This window comes from Spermophilus citellus, assembly GCF_964194105.1.
Source record: "Spermophilus citellus genome assembly, chromosome: 6".
Lineage (NCBI taxonomy): Eukaryota > Metazoa > Chordata > Mammalia > Rodentia > Sciuridae > Spermophilus > Spermophilus citellus.
In genome coordinates, this window is record NC_138187.1 from 32954235 (window position 1) to 32974048 (window position 19814).

General features: G+C 49.9%; 1 protein-coding gene across 15 annotated transcripts in view; it reads right to left on the bottom strand.

Moving 5' to 3' along the window:
- Positions 1–470: 470 nt before the first annotated feature.
- The window catches only part of TRRAP (transformation/transcription domain associated protein), a 135477-nt gene continuing 116133 nt past the window's right edge, over positions 471–19814 (bottom strand). For 12 of the 15 annotated variants that reach the window (XM_081299851.1, XM_081299849.1, XM_081299859.1 and 9 more), the window contains 10 exons: positions 19315–19479; positions 17971–18061; positions 16667–16866; positions 15545–15806; positions 11270–11495; positions 10444–10661; positions 8924–9108; positions 4464–4667; positions 4180–4374; positions 471–1559 (listed from right to left, as the gene is read on the bottom strand). In XM_081299851.1, the coding sequence (XP_081155977.1) occupies positions 1275–1559; positions 4180–4374; positions 4464–4667; positions 8924–9108; positions 10444–10661; positions 11270–11495; positions 15545–15806; positions 16667–16866; positions 17971–18061; positions 19315–19479 (2031 nt within the window). In that variant the 3' untranslated portion in view covers positions 471–1274. The remainder of the gene's footprint in view (positions 1560–4179; positions 4375–4463; positions 4668–8923; positions 9109–10443; positions 10662–11269; positions 11496–15544; positions 15807–16666; positions 16867–17970; positions 18062–19314; positions 19480–19814) is intronic. The other 3 variants (XM_081299852.1, XM_081299850.1, XM_081299847.1) reach the window with 1 other exon arrangement.

The following is a 19814-nucleotide window of genomic DNA, read 5'->3' on the forward strand; positions in this document are numbered from 1 at the left end:
TTGTTCCTCGTGGGGACCTTCTACTTCAGTGGGAAGCCCTCCTCGGCCGCAGTGTGTGTTGGAATGGAGTGCAGCCTACTCCCCGTCCCACGGGTGTCACCGCCTGTGCCGGAGACTGTCCCGTGTCAGGGGCTCTGTGCTCTGTCCATGCTGCTGCCCTGGAGTGACTGGCCTGGCCAGGTCCACACCAGACAAAGGGTGGGGCTGGTGGAACTGATCAGCTGAGGTCTTGGCGAGCTCTGTGCGTGTCACACAGCAGCAGCCATGAAGCGTGGGAACTGGGTGCGCTGCCAACATCAGGCACAGACTCCCGCCCCTGTGACCACAGGGTCGCTGTGCCTGCCCAGGCAGCTTGTGCCTTCACCAAGAAGCCACGCGAGCCACAGCCCTCACTGTTCCTGGGGCCCCAAGTCCCCAAGGAGCTGAGGGATGTCAAGGCAGAAAAAACAACTCACGGAAACAGGACGACAAACCCTTTTATAAAATATTTATTCTAAAAAAATCACGCTGTACAAATTTAGAACAATGCTCAGATTTATAAAAATGTGAACATAACAGAAGACTAAAGGGACAAATTTTCATTGCTGTTTTCTTTTTAAATTAGGAAGAATGATTTTTTCAGGTATAGTGATAGTAAAGATCTAGGAGACATTGAGCCAGGAGTGAAGAGCCCAAGACCAGCTGCCAACCTGCAGGGTCGGTGTCCACTCTGCCAAATCCCAACCTGTGCTCGAGCGGGAAAGGGCCTTCCCCACAGTGGACGCCGAGCACATTCCCCAAGCCAGGGCTGCTGGCAGGGACGGGCGCTCGGGCTCGGCTTCTCTGGCTCTCCTGCACCGCCAGGGTCTCCTGCGCAGGAGCAGGGCTGCGCGGTGCTTGCGGGGGGGGGGGGGGGGGGGGGGGGGGGAAGCTACGTGAGGACGGCACTGGCTCCTACAGTCCAGCTGCCGCCCACAGGGAGGGGCTCCGTAAAAAAGAACTCACAAAAACTCCAGGCCAGGGATCCTGGCTCCTTAAAAAGGCGTTTAAAAAGCTTAGGTAAGTTTGGCTCCGTCATTTCTAGTGGCCCGATGACGTCACAGTGGGGCTCCCTTCTTTCACACACACACTTCCAGGAAAATAACTGCAACTCAGCAAACCTGCAGGACTGTTCTAAGTAAGATGAACAAGGCAGACAGAGGCCACAGCGGCCCGTGGGCAGAGAGGCCACAGCAGCCAGCGCCACAGAGCCCGAGAGGCGCCTTCACATTCCAGACGGTGGGGCAGCCCAGGGGTCACAGCCATGGGTGCCAGGCGGGGTCCATGCGGCACAGATTGTCCAGGCTGTTTGCAGCGGCCACCAGGGTGTTCACCTTGCTCTCCCCGCCTTCAAACTGGGCCAGGTTGTGCAGGCGGGTCATGATGGCAGTGACAGCTTTCTGCACCAGGGTGACCAGCTGCTGGCTGTCCATGTTCTCAGGCTGTCCGGCGGCCGAGAGAGGAGAGGAGGTGTCCTCCTGGGTTTTTTTGTGCCAAGCAATGATCTCGTCCCGGAGCACAGTCTTCAGAATGCCGTCCACCTGTGCGAAGGAGAGAAGGCAATGACTCCTGCTCACAAGGGACACACAGGCAGCTCCACAGCAGGCCACCAGGGCCCTGCCTAGCCTGGGCACCACAGCCCCTCCTCTACTGGGAGCCGTGGCCACACACAACACTTCCAACCAATCTCCGAAGCGCCAGGCAACAGCGTCCAGGTGGAACGTGCGGCCTTGCCTGACCGGCTCTACTTACCACATCTGCGGGCTGGCCGAGCACTGGCCAAGAGTGAAGAGGACAGAAAACACATGTGCTGGCTTATGGGCTCCCACTCCAACCAACTACATATCATGAGGTGGGGCGATGAGCATTGCGGAGAGCAGGGCAGGGTGGGCAGGAGGGGGAGATGTTCTCCCAGGAGCACCAGGAAGCTCTCACCCAAGACCAGAAGGAAGTGAGGGTGCCGCAGGCAGAGCAGCCGAGCGAGGTCGTGGGCGCCGTGCTGCCCTGGTTAGCTTGGAGGGTCAGCAAGAGGCGGCTACTGCCTGGGTCTCACTCAGCACATCAGGTTGGTAGCTCAGGTCCACCACCTCCCACCTGGTGGCCTTGGGGAAGTCACTTAGACCCTGTACCTCAGCCTCCCCATTTGCGAGCAGGGCTTAGTATTAAGTTCCCTCCCCACAAAACAGGCAAAGGTAAAGGAGTTGGCAAGCGTCAAGGGCAGAGACCAGTGTCCGCCAGGCTCTGCCAGCCCGACTCGTCAGTGGCCCTTACTCTGACCGAGTTCTCCAGGGACTTACAGGAGGGTCTTGGGAAGAGTGTGGCAAGACCTGGTTCCTGTCTAAAAAGGGTCACTCCAGCTGCCAGTGGGGAGCAGGGCAAAGGTGAAGGGCCTGGCCAGTGGAGCCTCATCCCCAGGCAGGCACTTTCAGCCGACAGGTCGCAGGCGTTATTGCACCTTACTCTGGTGTCAACAGAATGTGATTTTTAGCACAGCCACACACAGCTCCTACCATGGCCTGCATCTGAGCGAGACTTAAAGGCACTCACTAAATACAGATGGTTAAGAAATCTGAGCCCAGAGCTAGAGCTAAAGTCCCAGCTTTCTCCCATCAATGCCACCACGTTCTGCGAACTCCCAGGGTGGTGACAGGCCCTCTGGTGGAGAGCCCTCTTCCAACTTTCCAAATGAAATGCCACCTAAGGGGCTGGGGATGTGGCTCAAGCGGTAGCGCGCTCGCCTGGCATGCGTGCGGCCCGGGTTCGATCCTCAGCACCACATACAAACAAAGATGTGTGTCCGCCGAGAACTAAAAAATAAGTATTAAAAAATTTTCTCTCTCTCTCTCCTCTCTCACTCTCTCTTTAAAAAAAAAAAAAAAGAAAGAAAGAAATGCTTTAAAAAAAAAAAAAAAAGAAATGCCACCTAGGGATCATCCTATGGCTGTTTCCAGAAGCGTAACAGTTCAACCCAAGCAAGCGCTTCCTGGTCCCTGAACCAGGCACGAGTTCGCCACGTCAGAACAGACCCCTTCCTGGAGCCACCCAGGGCCTGGAACCTTCTCTCAGTCCTGCAGGTGGACGGCTGTGGCCAGAACAGCACCCGGCACCAAAGGGTGTGCGCGGCTGGACACTAGTTAGAGCAGGGGGTGTGTGAGGCACTTGAGAGAACTTAAAGCCTTCCCAGGCGCTGCCTTCTGGACAGCAGTGAGTTCTGAACTCTCCCTGGAGGACACTGCTGAAGGAGCGGAGAGTGGGAAAGGCCACTGGCTTTGATTCTCCGGAGGCCTATACACCTACTGCCAGGCCTTCTCTCCCTGTACTCATGAGAGAAGGTGAGGCTGGGCTCAGCCCCCGCTATTTTTTTTTTTTTTTTGTACCAGGGACTGAAACCAGGGGTGCTTAACCACCGAGCCACATCCCCAGCACTTTTTTATGTCTTATTTTGAGACAGGGCCTCACTAAGTTGCTGAGGCTGGCTTTGAACTCACAACCCTCCTGCCTCAGCCGCTGAGCTGCTGGGATTCCAGGTGTGCGCTGGGGTGCACTGGCTCAGCACCTAATATCAAGAGAGCGGAGCCCTTGGGAGTGATGCTGGACAGGCTGCATCAGGAGGGACCCACTTCACGTGCAGCCTCCACAGCCTGGCAGCTCCTGGACCTCTGCTGTGCCTGCTGCTCAGGCCTCAGCTCCGCTTCCACAGGGCTAGGAGAAACTGAGAGCCCACTGAGGCAGCCAGTGTACTGCCAGGCACAGGGATGGCACCCCGGAAATGGCAGATTTGGCTGTCCTGTCCCCATGGACAGAGCTGCCAGATGCTCTCAGGTGGCTTCACGCTTGCCAGGGTGCCCAGGATGTCCTGCTCCCTGGAGTCTGAGCAGCCTGCACTGTACCTCTGCTCAGCTCACTCCAGCCCCACAGAGAAGCTCTGCCCTCTAATGCTAGGAGGGAGTGCCAAGGAGGAAGGGAGGGTGACAGGCAGCATAACTGCTGGGGAAAGCGTCCCACAGAGGACTCTAGACTGAGAGCCTTGACATCCTGAACACGTCAGCACAGGGAATGTCCCAGGGCCTTTCCACAGGATTCCACCTCAGCACTGGGTCCTGTTAGCAGCTCAGCAGGAACCTGAGGCCTGGGTTCCCACAGGACGACCCCATGACCCACCTTGAAGTTGGGCTGGGCGAAGCACCGTGCAACAGCAATCATGGAGGCAGTCAACGGGCCAGAGACGCCAATGGTGGTCAGAAACTCAGAAATGTTGGGTGTGAGGCGGAAAGGGACAGGACGGTTGGCATCTAAGTCCCCGGTTGCATCATTTATATCAAATCGAAAGTAGGCAACATTCAGCTTGCCAGTGTCCTGCATTTCATAGGAGGAGATGCATTAGGGACTCAGCAGCGGAAGGGAGAAGTTGGAAGAAGAGGGTCTGGCGGTTCAAGCCACGCTACCTGAGCAATCTGCAGCATCTCAGGGTTCAGTCTATTTAAATGCAGAACGAACTCAGCGAAGCCAATCAGAGCCAGTTGGATGGTGAACATCTTCCTGAAGGTCCAGTAGTCCGTGGCATTGGGGAACGTGTGCAGGGCCCACTCCTTGAGCATGCTGCGGGGCACCATGTTGCTCTGCACCTCCTTAAGAATGTCTCGAAGGACCTGAAACACATCACTTCATGACTCCTCCATCCAACTGGCTTATTTTTCCCCCCCTACAAATTGTAACGGTTTATTTAATAAGAACCCGTAAAGAGGACTTTGCTGCAAAGTTATTCAACTAAACTAAACACAAGGATGTACAAGATTACTCTATTTCCCCCTGGGGCTCAATGTCTTGTGGTCTAAGTGCCAATGGGACTGTCTGAATAAAAGCTTTAGTTATGTGATGTGTGGTTATCTGTCCTACAGAAAGGGAGGTAATGATCTGAAAACTTCCACCCATGCCAACTGCAGAAGGTACCAGGCCATTAACAGGAAGAACAAAACAGCTGGGCCCCAACCACACCTCTCCAGCTTCATGAACTGGGGAGCTAGTCTAAGAAGAGCAGGTATTGGGCAACGCAGAACTGAATTTCATCCTGGAAGACTAAAAAACAGGACTTGAAGCCTCACAACTGTAGGGAGGGCCTTGGGAGGCCTTCCTGAGTTAACTTCAGACCAGCTGGTAGAGGCGCAAGGTCCACTCTGGGCTAAGCGCTGCCTCATGCTCTGAATAGCTGCCAGGACACAGGCCCTGTGCACAGACACACAGGCCTGCTCCGGGGCACAATGGGAAGATGCATTCCTGAGGCTGCAGAGCAGGGGCTTCCAACGCCTGCTCCTGGTGCAGTAAAAAAGCTGGGAAAATCAAAACCATTTTCAGAACTTTCCAGACTCCTCCCAGTCAGAGGAGCTCTTGTTCAGGAGAACGGGCGAGTCCTCCCACCAGCAGTGAGGCTGGTGGCTTTGATTCTCCTGAGGCCCACAGGCGTGCACCACTTACTGCTGGCCTCTCCCCACCTCTCTGGTGGCTGAGAGCCAAGAACCACATGACCAGGCTGGCCATGGAAACAGTAACCTGACAGCCACTGGAGTGGGAAAATGAGTTTGGTGACCCCCAAAAAAGACTTGCCCCCAGAGAACTGTCCCTATTTGAATCGCCTGGAAGCTAACCACAAAAAGCCCCATTCGCAGGGCTTCTCTCCATCTTACTGAACCCTGAGTTCACACAGCGAGGACAGCATTTCTGAAGCGCATCTGCAAAAACAGTCAATGACAACTGTTCAATATCGCTGGTGTCAGAGGAAAAGACACCCACGAAGACTGGCCAAGCAAAAGAGCAGGGGAATGGCATGCCCACAGGGGCTCGGAGAAGCACTGTACACCCAGGGACCTAGAAGGCCACGTGTGTGTTCATGAAAAACCTCGGAAAGCCAATGCGCTCGTCTGGTTGACCCTGAGACACTGCATAAGCAGGGAGCGAAGGCAAAGGCAGAGCTGAAAACTGCTGAGCCCTGAGGAAGGCATGCCCCCCCCACCCACAGACAGAGAGATAGACACACACACACCCCTTCAAAAAAGTTGTGAGATCCACTGGATGAGACATTCAACAGAATCTCTGTTAAACCATTAGCCAGACACTAAACTGAGCAGACATCAGGGCTGCCCCCGACAAAGCCTGAACTGCAGTTAGTCCAGGAGGGTCACTACGACCACCACCAAACCCGACAAGTCTTCAAGGGAGGATGTGATATCTAGAGTCGCCAAATCATGTTGCTAAAACTCCCAGTTCCAACATTATATTGTAAGACACACAGAATCAGGAAAACAAGCTGACACACAGGGGAAAGAGGTGAAGTCTTCTGAGTTTCCATTAAAAACACAAATGATCCAATTTAAAAGTGGGTGAAGCACCTGCAGGCATTTCTCCAAACAGCCAAAAAGGACATGAAAAGGTTTCAACTACGTTGAAAGAGGACTTCACACCCACCAGCCAGGACGGCTTCCATCAAAAAGATGGGCAGTGGTAAGTGTTGGCAAGAATGTGAAGAAACTACCAAAGAAATAAAAGTACACACAAAGACAAAGACCCCAACATTCACAGCAATGCTGGTCATACTAGCCAGAAAATGTAAATAACCCAGAAGTCCATCAACTGATGAATGCATAAATTATATGTGGATATTCATGTAATGGAATATCATTTGGCAATAAAAAGGAAGTATGAAAACATGGTTCACAAAATGGGTGAACCCTGGAAATACAAAAAAAATTCACTGAAGTCCATATATTATAGCCAGACATGGTGGCACACACCTATAATCCCAGTGACTCAGGAAGTTGAGGTAGGAAGATCAAGTTTGAGGCAACCTCAGCAACTTAGCAAAACCCTATCTCAAAATAAAAAGGCTGGGAATGTGGCTCAATGGTAGAGTGCAGTGCCCAGTACCAAAAACTCCCCCCTAAAACAAACAAACAAATTTAAAAAATCCTGTATGTAGAATTCCATGTCCAGAATAGACAAATCCAGAGGCAGAAAGATCTGTGGTCCCCAGGGTTGGGAGTAGAGAAGAACATGGAGGGACTAGCAAACGGGGAAGATGTTTTAAAGACAGCAGTAGTGACTGTGGCATAACGCTGTGATACTAGAAACCCTTAAATGTGAACTTTAAAGGTGAGTTTCATGGTATACGAACCATATCTCAACCAAGGTGCTATCCCAAGTGAAAGATGAAGGAGCAGAGAAGCAGCCCACAAGGAGGCAGAGAGAGAGGAGAGTGCACAGCTAGGCTACTCCACATGGTCAGCATCTAGCTCAGCAGGACCCATAGCACCTTCTTTTTTTTATTTTTTGGTACTAGGGATTTAACCCAGGGGAGCTAGACCACTGAGCACAGCCTCAGCCCTTTTTATTTTTTATTTTGAGATAGGCAACTTAGTGAGACCCTACGGCCTCACTCAATTGCTGAGATTGGCCTCAAACTCATGATCCCCCTGCCTCAGCCTTCTGAGTGGCTGGGATTTTAGGCGTGCACCACCACTCCTGGCTCATGTGGCATTTTTAAGATGTGAGTGCACACGTGCAGACAGAAGTCACCAGCTTCCACTGTCAGAGACAAGTGATGACCTGAAGAACACAATCCATTTCTCTCCTGTGAGTACCTCCAAGCTGTCCTCAGTCCACAGAATGACCAAGCCATAACTTCACAAAAAATCCCTGGAGCCGGGAACAGTGGCCACACCTATAATCCCAGCAGCTCAGGAGACTGAGACAGGAGGATCATGAGTTCAAAGCCAGCCTCAGCAATGGTGAGGCGCTAAGCAACTCAGTGAGACCCCGTCTCTAAATAAAACACAAAATAGGGCTGGGTGTGGCTCAGTGGCTGAGTGTCCCTAAATTTATCTCCAGCACCCCCCCCCAAAAAAATCCCTGGTACCAGTTCACAAAGGAGGCTACACTTCTGTGCACAGAGGTCAATCAGAAAACTGGATCTATTCCTTCTGCCTGCACACAAAGGTGGGAAGCTGCCCTGGACCACCTGGGGCCTTGCCTGTACCCCAGGCCCTGCCTTGGAGGTCAAACAACACAGCTATGGGTTCACTCTTCATAAACAAGACCAAGTGCTCCAGGACACGCCCAAGTTGAAATGAGCCCCAAGCAACACGGGGCAAGTCCTGTCTTCTGCCCTTTGGCCTCCCTTTGCAATGCACAGAAGTACCACGGGGCACATAGAGAGTCCAAAATGGCCGCCTCAGGACGCTCCTCACAAGCCTAGACCAACACCTTCTCTGGCAAGGGCAGGAACCTGCAAACCCCGAAAGGGCCCTATGCCCCAGAGGGATGCAGGCGGGTCTACCCAGGATCCTGTGGTCTGCCCGGGACTCCTGCCCAAGGCCAGTCACTCAGCTGGCTCCCCATCTCAGAGCTCCCCACTCTGTTTCAGACGATACACACACAGTATAGACACGCGTGTCACCTAATACCCCAGGAGTGCACCAGGGTCCTGTCAGCAGCTCAGGACAGACAGAGACAACAGACAGTCCACACCACTTCACATGGGAACCAGCCGCCCAGTGAGAAGTGAGTCTGATGTAAACTGATGGGGGGTGCTTGGGGTGGAACCCAGGGCCTCGTGCTGCATGAAAACTGATTTTTAGATTCTAGTTTCTGAGCTTTGTAAGGGAGAAGGACAGTACTTTCTGGAGGAGGAGAACTTACCTCCAACTGGTCACAGCAAACCCTCTGCAGAAACGTCCCCTCATCCAGGTCACTGGCTGATTCCTACCATCTCTTAAGTCTAATGAAGTTACTTTAGGTGAGAGAAGTACCCTCAAAGAACGCTCCACTCATCTCCTAGGTCCCCACATCAGCCAGGAACCACAAGAAAGTGGCCACAGGTGGAGGCCTCGGGCAGCAGCCTGGCCCTGCTTAGTACCTGGTGGCTGGCCTGGGTCCCCCGCGCCTGCACCGTGGCCAGCCTGTCATAGTAACGGGAAATGGGGTTGTCGTGCTCGATGCCCTTCTTGGCACAGCGCTGCTTGTAAATCTCCACGAGGGAAAGTGAAGAGGGGTTGTCTTCCACGAGGCGCATCTGCGGGGACACAGCGACCACCCGGGGAACTGGGGGAAAGAAACAGGGCAGGTTGAGAGGGCAGAACCCGGGGCTAGTGCTCGACCCCACCTTCCGCACTGGCTGAGGGCCAAGAGAACTTGGTTGTGTGAGGAGAGGAGGAACCCTGGGTCACACCCCGGGTACTCAGCAGATGGCATCAAGCTCAGTCCACATGAGCCAAGTTCTTCAGAGGCCATCTCAAAAAACACAAAGTGACTACCACCCTGTTCGCTCTTCAGATGCCTTCCCAGCTGGAGTCCACAGAGGAACCCAGCTCCTGGCTCAAAGGCACCTTGCGACCCTGTCTTCCTGCAGCTAGAATGGCGACACTCAGGTAAATATCACCTGGGTTGTATTCTGTTCTACGGTTCAGATAAGCCCCATGGGGCTGTCTGTGAGTGAAATGAGAAATACTTCAAGATGTTGGATTAAGTTTATATGGAATTTGGCCAAATAAAGTTGGAAATAGCTGAGAGATTCCAAAAGAGAGAGGTCATTCCAGAAGACAACATCAAAGTCCAGACTGCCCAGTCCGGACCCCCTGGTGGCCTGCACTGGCCATGCTGAGAAGGCAGGCAGCAGCAGTGTCCTGCTCTGGCTCTCGTCTGTGTCCAGGCCACTGAGACAACAGAGGCAATTCTAACTTCTGATGAACGAGGCTGGCCGACTCAGTCTACCATCCGCTAAACCACAGCTGCTGGCTGGCCACCCTGGCTTCAGTCCATGAAAAAATTCCAAGACGACTCCAGGGTACACGCTTGACTATCACTCAGTGCTAACTGACGTATGTGGAAGAAACAAAAGAACACTCTGCACCTCATGACCGGGTCAGCAGTCATGACTGGGTCAGCACTGCAGCCCACGCTGCATCCGTGAGAAAGCACACACAGCTTTCTATGAAGCACTGCAGCAAGCTGGCCCCTGACCTGTTTCTAATCTACCTCCTGTCTGGAGATACCACACTTGAAGGTCAGGATGGATTGGACTACACCTGAGCAGTGAGGAGAGCACCACACAGAACTGGACGAATGCCTTGTGGCAGGCTCCAGCCTCAGGGATTGCAGCTAAAGTGACTGTGGCAACTTGGGAATGAAAAGACTTCACTCAGTGGTTGCTACTGGGGCCATTTAGAAACGAACTCTGTAGTCTTCATGGAGACTCAGTTCAGCTCAGAGCCTTCACCTCACAGGGAGCAGCCTGAAGGTGGGGACACCGTCCATAGGAGGGCCATCAGGGCTGCTCTTCATCCCATAGCCTTTTTCTCAGTGCCGTCTGGAACCCTCCCTGGGCCAATACACACCAGGCCTGAGCTGCTGCACCCTCAGGCATAGTTATCATGATACCTGTGAAAAACAGATGCCGCTTGGTGGTTTCTTTCCTCTTCTCCAAGCAGGGGTTCAGCAGGCGGAGCAGCTGCAGGACACGCTCCTCCCTCCGCGACTCTGTGAGGCAGGCATCATTCATGACCAGGTACGGGTAGATTTTGCCATTATGCCCACGGATGTACAGTCTGCGGGCAGCTGTATTGTGCTTCTGCACAATTTCCACCCTGGGCATAAACCTACCAAAGCAAGCAAACAATGAAGCATGAACTCCAAGTCCTGGTTCCCCAACCTTTTCTGGGGAAGAAAACAGAGTATTCAGAATGGCTACGAAGAAGCAGGATGTGCAGTTCCACAATCGCTAATGATTCATGTGACCCCCGTCCCACTCTGACAAGATGTGTAGATGGGCCAGTATTTCACATCGCAGCAGGCACTGCTAGGAAGTCAGGGAGGATGGCTAGTCGGACACAATGTGAAGGAATGGAAAAGCAGTGCACTGCATCTAATTTAGAAATAAATACAAAACACCACCACCACTGCTGTCCTCTTGAACAGCTTACATGCCAAGCAAGGTGTGGCCGCTCTCGTAAGCGCTGGGCTGTCCATTTCTGCTTGGGCTAGGAAACCCTGGGAGACTCTGCATTTTTTCAGACCGTATGGTGATTCAGAAAAGGTTCCCTGGGAGGCAACCCGACCCTCATTCAGGATCAAGCTCTTTCAAGGTGCCCAATTACTTCCATGCTATAATAATCATGTATTCTCCCAATCTAGGGAATTAATGTCTGCAATCCTGCTTGGACCCTACCCCGGAGCCCCCTCCAAATGCCAGGCCATGCTCACTCACCGAGCAATCTTGATGTAATAATGTGTTGGCTTTGGCATCAGAAATTCCCCAGGAATTTCTACTTCAGCTGTTTGTGCTGAGAAATTGCTTAAAAATCGGCACTTTTCTTCTATGAGGAAGAATTTTGGAAGTTGCTTTGTTTTAGCCTCTAAGATTTTGATCCACTTTTTCAATTTGGAAATAAGATTATGAAGTTTCATGGATCCTGGAACACTGAAGTCAAAATCTGGAAAATAAAACATGATAAAAACATTTCAATCGTCACTACAAAATTACCACTCAAACATCTACCAACTGCATTAGACATGCTCTATATGTGATGAGGAGCACAGAACCATAAGCCCACATGCTCTTCAAAGTGAAGGTGTAAACCTGAGAGAGCAGCTCTTGTCCAGGACCTCTCACAACATTGAGAGGAGGAAGAAAGATGAACCCAACATCAAACTGCATCCCCCGTCACAACAGGCTCCTTTCAGAGGGCTGAGGCCACACAGGCCCCTGCATGTCCACCTCACAACACGAGGCATGTAGCTCTCAGCAACAGCCTGTGAATACCCACAACAACTCGGGAGCTTGTGTCACCAGGACCTAAGGATTACATCACAAGGGCAGCACCAGCCACACCACTTCTGAGTATGAGTGTTAATCACACCAAGAAATGAAGTCCTCTGCGATAAAAACAGACTGATTGATGTGACAATAAGGGTGTACCCAGAAGGCACTAAAAGATGAGTTCTCAGAAGGATCATGGCAAGAAATCTAAATGACAAAACAGAAAACATTTTCACTTAAGCAATTTAAAAAATCCCTGGGTCGCTGGTACAGGGGTACATTCCTGGAGTCCCAGTGGCTTGGGAGGCTGAGGCAGAACTCAAGTTTGAGGCCAGCCTTGACAACTTAGTAAGACCCTATGTTCAAAAAAAAAAAAAAAAAAAAAAAAAAAGGTCTGGGGATGTAGCTCAGTGGCAATGTGCCTCTAGGTTCAATAAAAATCAATCAACCAATCCCTGGGTAATGTATTTGTCAGGTTTTACTGAGACTCAATAAATTCAAAAAAGTTCAAATAAATTGTCCTTTAAAAGCCATCAATTTCCTTCCAGATTAGCACCAGTGCTGGGAGAGACCCTGTCACTCTAAGTTACCTTTTTTGTGTGTCAAGTAAGGACCCCAGGGCAGGCATAGGGAGGCACTGTTCTAGGCCTAGGAAGTGCAGGCTGCATGATGGTCAGAGACCACGGGGAGGCCTGGGTCTCCACAGCACCTCCTACTCAAGAGGCTCCCCTGCATGATCACTGGCTCGTGGGCCACCTTCTCTCAGTCCCACTTGGTCCGAGCCTGCTGCGGGCTTGGCAGAGACAGCCTCTTGCCCACCTCTCCCTTCCCAGGGCAGCCACACAGCAGGAGCTACCAAGTCAGACAGAGTCGAAAGCCCAAGAAAGCAACTGAAGGGCTAATAGCAGCAGTTTGGAATCAAAAGCTGGCAAAGGCCCACTGGATGCTGAGCTCAGGTGCCCCACTTAGGAAAGGCTCCAGAGGGCATGGCTGGCCAAGGGCAGACCTGCCCTGTCTCTTCCCACATCAACTATCACTTTGAACCTGCCCAAAGTCATCTCTTGGTGCTCAGCAAACAAGCCCAGCAACATCCCATCACATTCTCTGTGCGAACCGGCCACGAGGAACAATGGCACTAGATGGTGCTCAGCCCAGAAGTGACTCAAGGCTGGGGAAAGTCAGCTGTCAAACTCTAATGAAGAGCAGGCACAGTATGCAAACTGTCACTGTGGAATAACCAGACTTCCAGCAGGTTGCAGAAACATACAGGAAAGCCTAGCCACCCTCCTATGCCAACATCCTGCACAACCACAGTTCTGCGCAGAACCAAGAGTGACACTGGCATAGTCCACACAGCTGACGCAGATCACTGGTCATACGTGTGTGTGTTGGGGGGGGAGGTCCTGTCCTGTGAGCAACTCTGTATGACCTTTGACCTCTACTATCATCAAGATGCTCAACTGTGCTGTCAACTCCCCTCTGCTACCCCTTGATAGCCACACCCACTCCTTAATCCCTGACACCCAACCACCACGAATTTATTACCCATCTCTATAATTACAAATATTTCATAAATCTGCTGGGTGCTGTGGTGCACACCTGTAATCCCAGCAGCTTGGGAGGCTGGGGCAGGATGACTTTGAGTCCAAAGCCAGCCTCGGCAACAGTGAGGTGCTAAGCAACTTGCTGAGACCCTGTCTCTAAATAAAAATATGAAATAGGGCTGGGGATGTGGCTCAGTGGCTGAGTACCCCTGAATTCAACTCCTGGTATCCCCCCAACAAAAAAAAGTTTCATAAATTGAAACAATACAGTGTGTATCCTTCTTGCATTGGCATAATATCTCTGAGGTTCATCCAAGTTGCTCTGTGCATCAATACTTAACTTTTTATTTTTGCAGAGAATGAATAAATTATACCTTGTTATTCAAGAAGGGGGTATGGGTGGTTTCCAGTCTGGGGACAAAAATGGCTATGAATATTTGTGTACAAGTTCCTATATGAAAATACTGTTTTACTTCTCTGAAATACATCAATAGACTCTTCTAGACTCTTCCTAAACTTTCTCCCACCTCCCTATGGGTATCTGAGACTAGAAGCACATTCCATAGAAGGAGTCAGAACCGAGATCAGAAATGGCCTCCCCAGGAGCAGGGGAAGGAGGGCAGGAGCTTGATCTACACATCTGAAACCTGTGGGGGTCTGAGGGGGGCTGGAAGCCTCACAGCAACTACTTTTGAGTTTACATCAAAATCCATGTGTTTCATCCCATTTCTAATTCTATATTTCAGACTTTATTTGATGAAATGAGCTGACGTTTTAAGATGAAGACATACTGAATACTGTTTCTAGTAAAATACGGTTTCCACAAGACTTTCATCCCAGGCGCTTCCTTTTTCAGAGAAAGGGGAAGGCACACAAGAACCCCACAAAGGCAACAATCAAGATGATGAAAGCTCCCAGCACGAAAGGCAGACCTTGTACTCGATTTTCCAGAGAGCACTTTTCCCAGTGCAGGTCCATGGTGTGGAAAGCTCAACCTAGGCTGGTCGTGTTACCTTAAATGCCCAGCCGACATACCAAGAGCAGAAGCCCCGCACCGGGGACCGTCTGGGTGATGGAGGGTATGTGCTGCACTCTGATGGATTCAAGGTAAGTCATGGCTATCCCTGCAAAGTATCCTTTATGATTAATGGGATAGGATCTTTTACATTATTTCAATCTTCGTATCTGTATGTGTGTTTGTTTGTGTATTCTCAAAGACACAATAAGTCTTTTCTTTACCTTGGACTAGGGATATAGCTCAGGGGTAGAGCACTTGCCTAGCAGTATGAGGCCCTGGGTTTGATCCAGGCATAGGACGGGTGAGAGGGGGAAGATACTTCTAAAAATATCTAAAAATGTGGACTACTATCAATGAAGAAACAATGTTTTAAACAGCTATAAAAAGAGAAATGATCAGGCAGAACTGTGTCCTTTAACTCTGGAAAATTGTATATGACAAAACTTGCTTTCACATGAAAAATCACTCAGGCCTGTAGAAGTCATTAGGATGACTAAAGTGACTTGTCTGGAACCAAGCACTCCTGGTGAGAGTGGGTATGCAGGATGGCATTTGTATGTGTGCAAAAGCACAAATGTGTGTGCACTGTGAGGGCTGGGGAGCGTCTGGCAAGGGTCACTATTTCATAGATAAAAACACCTGGGCTACCAGAAACTGCACTCATTTCCCTCAGATCATGGGTAAGTGGCCGAGCTAGGACTCGAACTCCTCTGGGCCTAGGAAAATGCGCTCAGCTAACTCGGGACAAGTGCTGAAGACACAGGCTCTCAGTTATTCTGCCTTCAGAGTCTAGTTTGTACTTGTCACTGCAAGCCCTGCACACTTAAATCCAACCACTTCACCCAACTCTGTTTTCCACCAAAACCCAAGTAAGGGAAAGGCTGAGGGAAAGGTCAAAGGAGAGGATTTGATCTGAAAATCTCCCATTTTCTAATCCCTGTCTCGCAGCTCCGAGTCCTGAGCATTCTGTAGCAGGAAGGAGTCACGTGTAGTCCCACACTGGTGGCAGTCTTGGATTCCTCATGTTCTGAGGTCTGTATTTTTATACAGTCTAACCAGTATCCCCGGTTCAGTGATAAGAAAATGAATGAATACAATCAGCTGATATTAAAAACCAAGGAAAAATAGGAACTTTACTCGGGAAAAGAGAGTGAGACTCACCCGTTGTGAACTGCCCTTTCAGCTTCTGGAAAACGGGGTCCTGCGCTGTGGCCTGCGCCCGACGGGCCAGAGACTCAGAGGCGGCACTGGAGAACATGGTTGAGACGTTGGACACATTCTCCAGTCCCACTCCAAACGTGCTCACCAACTTCTTGACAAAATTGAGAGTGTGGGGGGTGATTTTGGCATCGGACACTGCTCCGCTTTTCTCAAAGGCGACAGAGTAACATTTTGCCAGGCCCTGTTGGAGCTGTCTGAGCACCTAGTAGGAGAGGAAGCCAGGGATCATCAACCAAGCAGAGCAACCAGCCAGCCAAGTGGCTACACACACAGCTCCTTGCCCCAGGATTATCTGCACCCACGGCACACTGGCACAAGGTAGGTGTAAATCAGCGTGTGCAGAACAGATGAAGACCCGTGTGCATGACACTGTGAGCTGGTGTGGTTTTGTTTTGTTTTTACCCATGAGTAAGGGCTCCGAACACTCAAACACAAACAAAAACCAGAGAACCCCACCGTCTCAGGATGTGCACATACTGCCTCCTGATTAACCATGAAAGCCTGGTTTTCAAGCGTTTTGGCTGTTATCACTATGTTCACCTGCACACACAAAACCTGCGCATAAATTCCAGCTAGCCCCAGGACCCAGCCAGGTGAATCAGAGACAGTCAAGTGGGTATGACTTTATCATCCGCTGAAGCAAACCTCAAGGAGGTGGCCGAGCTGCTGAAGAGACACCTGGTTCAGTGATAAGAAAATGAATGATTTCCTGTTTCTGGAAATCAGAACTTCCTGCTGCCTATGCCACCACTCTTGCTCATACACACAGCCGCCACCAGGTCAACCAGTGGCACTTAAGTAACTGAGGTCACTGAAGTAGAAAAAGCAAGTACTTTAAAAGCAAGAAATGGTTTTCTCATTTCCTCTGAAGTTTTCTTCAAGTATTTGAGGCTGACTTAGTGTGCAGAGACGAACTCTTCACCTGGTCCATGGTTAAATTCAACAGCCAACATAAATCGACCAGGCAGCTAAATATGAAGATGACGAGACAACCACAGAAGCATACAGAACGATCCATTCCCTCCACAAGTAACTAGCAGTTGCAAAATGAGATCCAAATACCTCTTCATGCCAGTTTTCTCTGAACCAGACCATCTGATCGACGATGCCTTCCAGGGAAGACAGAAGAGTGGGGTGGAGCTCTCGCTGCATGTGCATGATTCGGCTGCAGCGCCACATGGGTGCTGTGGCTCTTATGGGCCCTGGATCTGATGCAGAATGGGACTGGTTACCCACTGAACTTGGCTGCTGCTGTCCAGAATCTGAGAGCAACACACACAACGCCATTGTCAGCGCAAAACCGACCGATGCCGAGCTCGGAGCTCTACAGGACCCACCGGGCAAAGGAACGTTGGTTCCTGCCGGTGTGGGGACCTCCAGGAGACGCTTCCCCACGGAAGATGGAGAATGCCCTGGTTCTAAGAGTAGCTATGCGACTGATTTAGGGACAAAAGACACGGTGGTCTACAACTTGGCTTCAGATGGTTGAGAGAAGAAACCAGTGTGCGAGCTGAGTGCTAAGGCAAGTTGCCCAGAACAGCTGGCGAGGGCAGGAGGGGCCCACAGTGTGCTGGTGCTCCTCTCACCTTCTCTGTAAGTTTGAAGGTTTATAAGAAAATTTTGGGGGAAACGTTCTCCGAGCTTGCTATTAAAGCTCAAAGAATCTAAAAGTAGTTGATAAGCAAGTCTCCACTTTTCATCTAGAAAAGACAAACCTACATTTGTAAAATGACATTCCAAGAAAATACATTTATTTACCCTATGAGAAAACACATGGGAACTCTCACTGTGCAAGGTCCTCATCTCACTTCCCTGTGATGCTGCCATGGCCCAGAGAGTGAATCACTCCCTTAGGAAGACTCTGGGTGTTAGGAACACTGTGAAGCAAACGGACCTTTAGCTGTTTACAAAGGTACCGTTAGTTATTTCTTTACATGCCAAAGAGTCTATCCAATTTAGATTAAAGTCTTATGTTCTGAGTCAAGTTTTTGAAACTAATAAGACTGACTTGGATCCTTCTGACAGCTGAGATGTTTCTTCCAACCTCAACAACACACATGCACAGCAACTGACAAACTGCTTACAGGGGTATCTTTATTACCAAGATGGAAGGTAAACTTCATAATTCTCTGTAACTAAAAATATAGAACTTTTCTACCTATGGGTCACTCAGATGAACACCCTACCACACTGTAACATTAATCAGGCCTCAGGCTTTGACCTTGGGGCCCTGATTAAAGAAAAGACTGGCCACGTGCGTGCGGAGGGAGTTGCAGGGCGGGAGAAGGTCCACAGCAGTTGAGACATAGGACTCCCCAGGGAACAAGCCCTTCAAGACCAGCCAGCCAGCCCCACCCAAGACGTACCACTCTTGTAGCGTTCTCGCTGTTCTATTTTGAGGGTCAGGTACAAAGTCCGGATGGGAAAGTAGACCGCTTGGGGATACACTCGTCCAACCTGCTCAGAGATAAGAAATCATAAACTACATGCTGTGCTTTCTGAATAAAGATAATTTATACTGAAAATAACTGATGTCAAGTTGGAAATGGGTTTCTGATCTGCATTTGTTCCAAGGAAGCAAGTACTATGTCACCAATCTAATGCACACGGCCATATTAAACAGCAGGTGAGATATCCTTTTCACCTTTTAAAGACCCAAAATAGCCAAGTGTGGTGGCACTTGCCTGTAATCCCAGCAGTTCAGGAGGCTGAGGTGGGAGGATCTTAAGTTCAAAGCCAGCCTCAGAAACTTAGCAAGGCTCTAAGCAACTCAGTGAGACTCTGTCTTTAAATAAAATACAAAACAGGGCTGGGAATGTGGCTCAGTGGTTAAGTGCCTCTGGGTTCAATCCTGGTATCAAATAGTTTTTATTCTGTGTAATTGCAGGAAGAAGGAGATCAAGAAATGTCTATTTAGGATGAGACCCATCAGCTTTAACAAACTGGAATTTTGTGACCAAGCTGACATTATCATGAAGAAAACAGTAATGTTTGACTCTGCTACAGGCCAGGTCTACATCCTGGCAGATAACTATAAGCAAAACGCTAGGACCCAGGAAGACAGCAACACCCTCGAGGAAAAAAGAAAGTCCTTTCTGGGAATACATGAATGATGTCCACACATAAAGAGCAAGTAAAATGAGCATATACTCCGAAACATGCAGCTGCTGTGCTATTCTTTCATAAAAAGTCCCTTAACACTTTGACAGTTATGAAAGAGCCATCTATGGGACCAGGGTCTGCCCAATTCCCAGCCTCACCCCCAGACAGCAAGAACTGTCCTCGCTTACAGGTACAGGTTAACTGCACGAAGGAGGAGTATCACAAGCAAGTGCTACTTTCAAGGGAGCTCTGAAGGGCTCCTAGGACAGGACAGGAAATCGGATGCAAAATTCCAACCAGACTCTCATTTCACTATAATTCTCAGAGAAACACTAGCAATCTTGCTTAACTTGCATCCTATGTAGAACAATAGCCAAGCAAAAAATTTACAATTTTAATACTGTACTGTGTTATTAGCTATTTCATTTCAACCCTGATGTGTTCTTCAGCAACTTTTAATTATGCTTTATATTAAGTGACATCTAAATGTTAAAATCTTATTGCCTCTTGGACTATCTTCAAGAGCATTCAAACATGCTTTCTGGAAGGAAAGAATGTAAAATAAAGACAAAATTATTTTGTGAACACAAACAACTTCTGAAGCCCACCTGGCTGATGAGGTTCAAAAGCAGCTTGCCCTCGGAGCCAACCAGGCAGGTGAGGAGCTGCGGGATCCAGGCCAGCCACTGGATGGGCGGCACGCCGATGCAGTACTTGTCAACAGCATCTGCCAGGGTGTTTTTGTCATCGTCAAAGCTCAAAAGCCACAGCACCTAATGCAGAGGGGAGGGGCCTAGAGGTGAGCAACAATCAAGACCCTCAATCAAATGACTTTTTTTTTTGCCAACTTTAAGATTCCACATTGTATAGCTTTACTGGACATGTGGAAAAATATGGAGGCCAATACTATGGCTAAATATATGCAAAAATCTTACAGTTACGTATACCCACAATTTGAAGAGTTTATTTTTTCTTGACTTAGCTTTAATGACAATTACTAGCTGATCCAATTTCCTGGCTAGCAGTGACCAGTGACTACAAGGCCGTGACAGGCAGATGGTCAGGGCTTGCCAAGCTGCTAATTCACCCACACGAGCAGATTTTTACT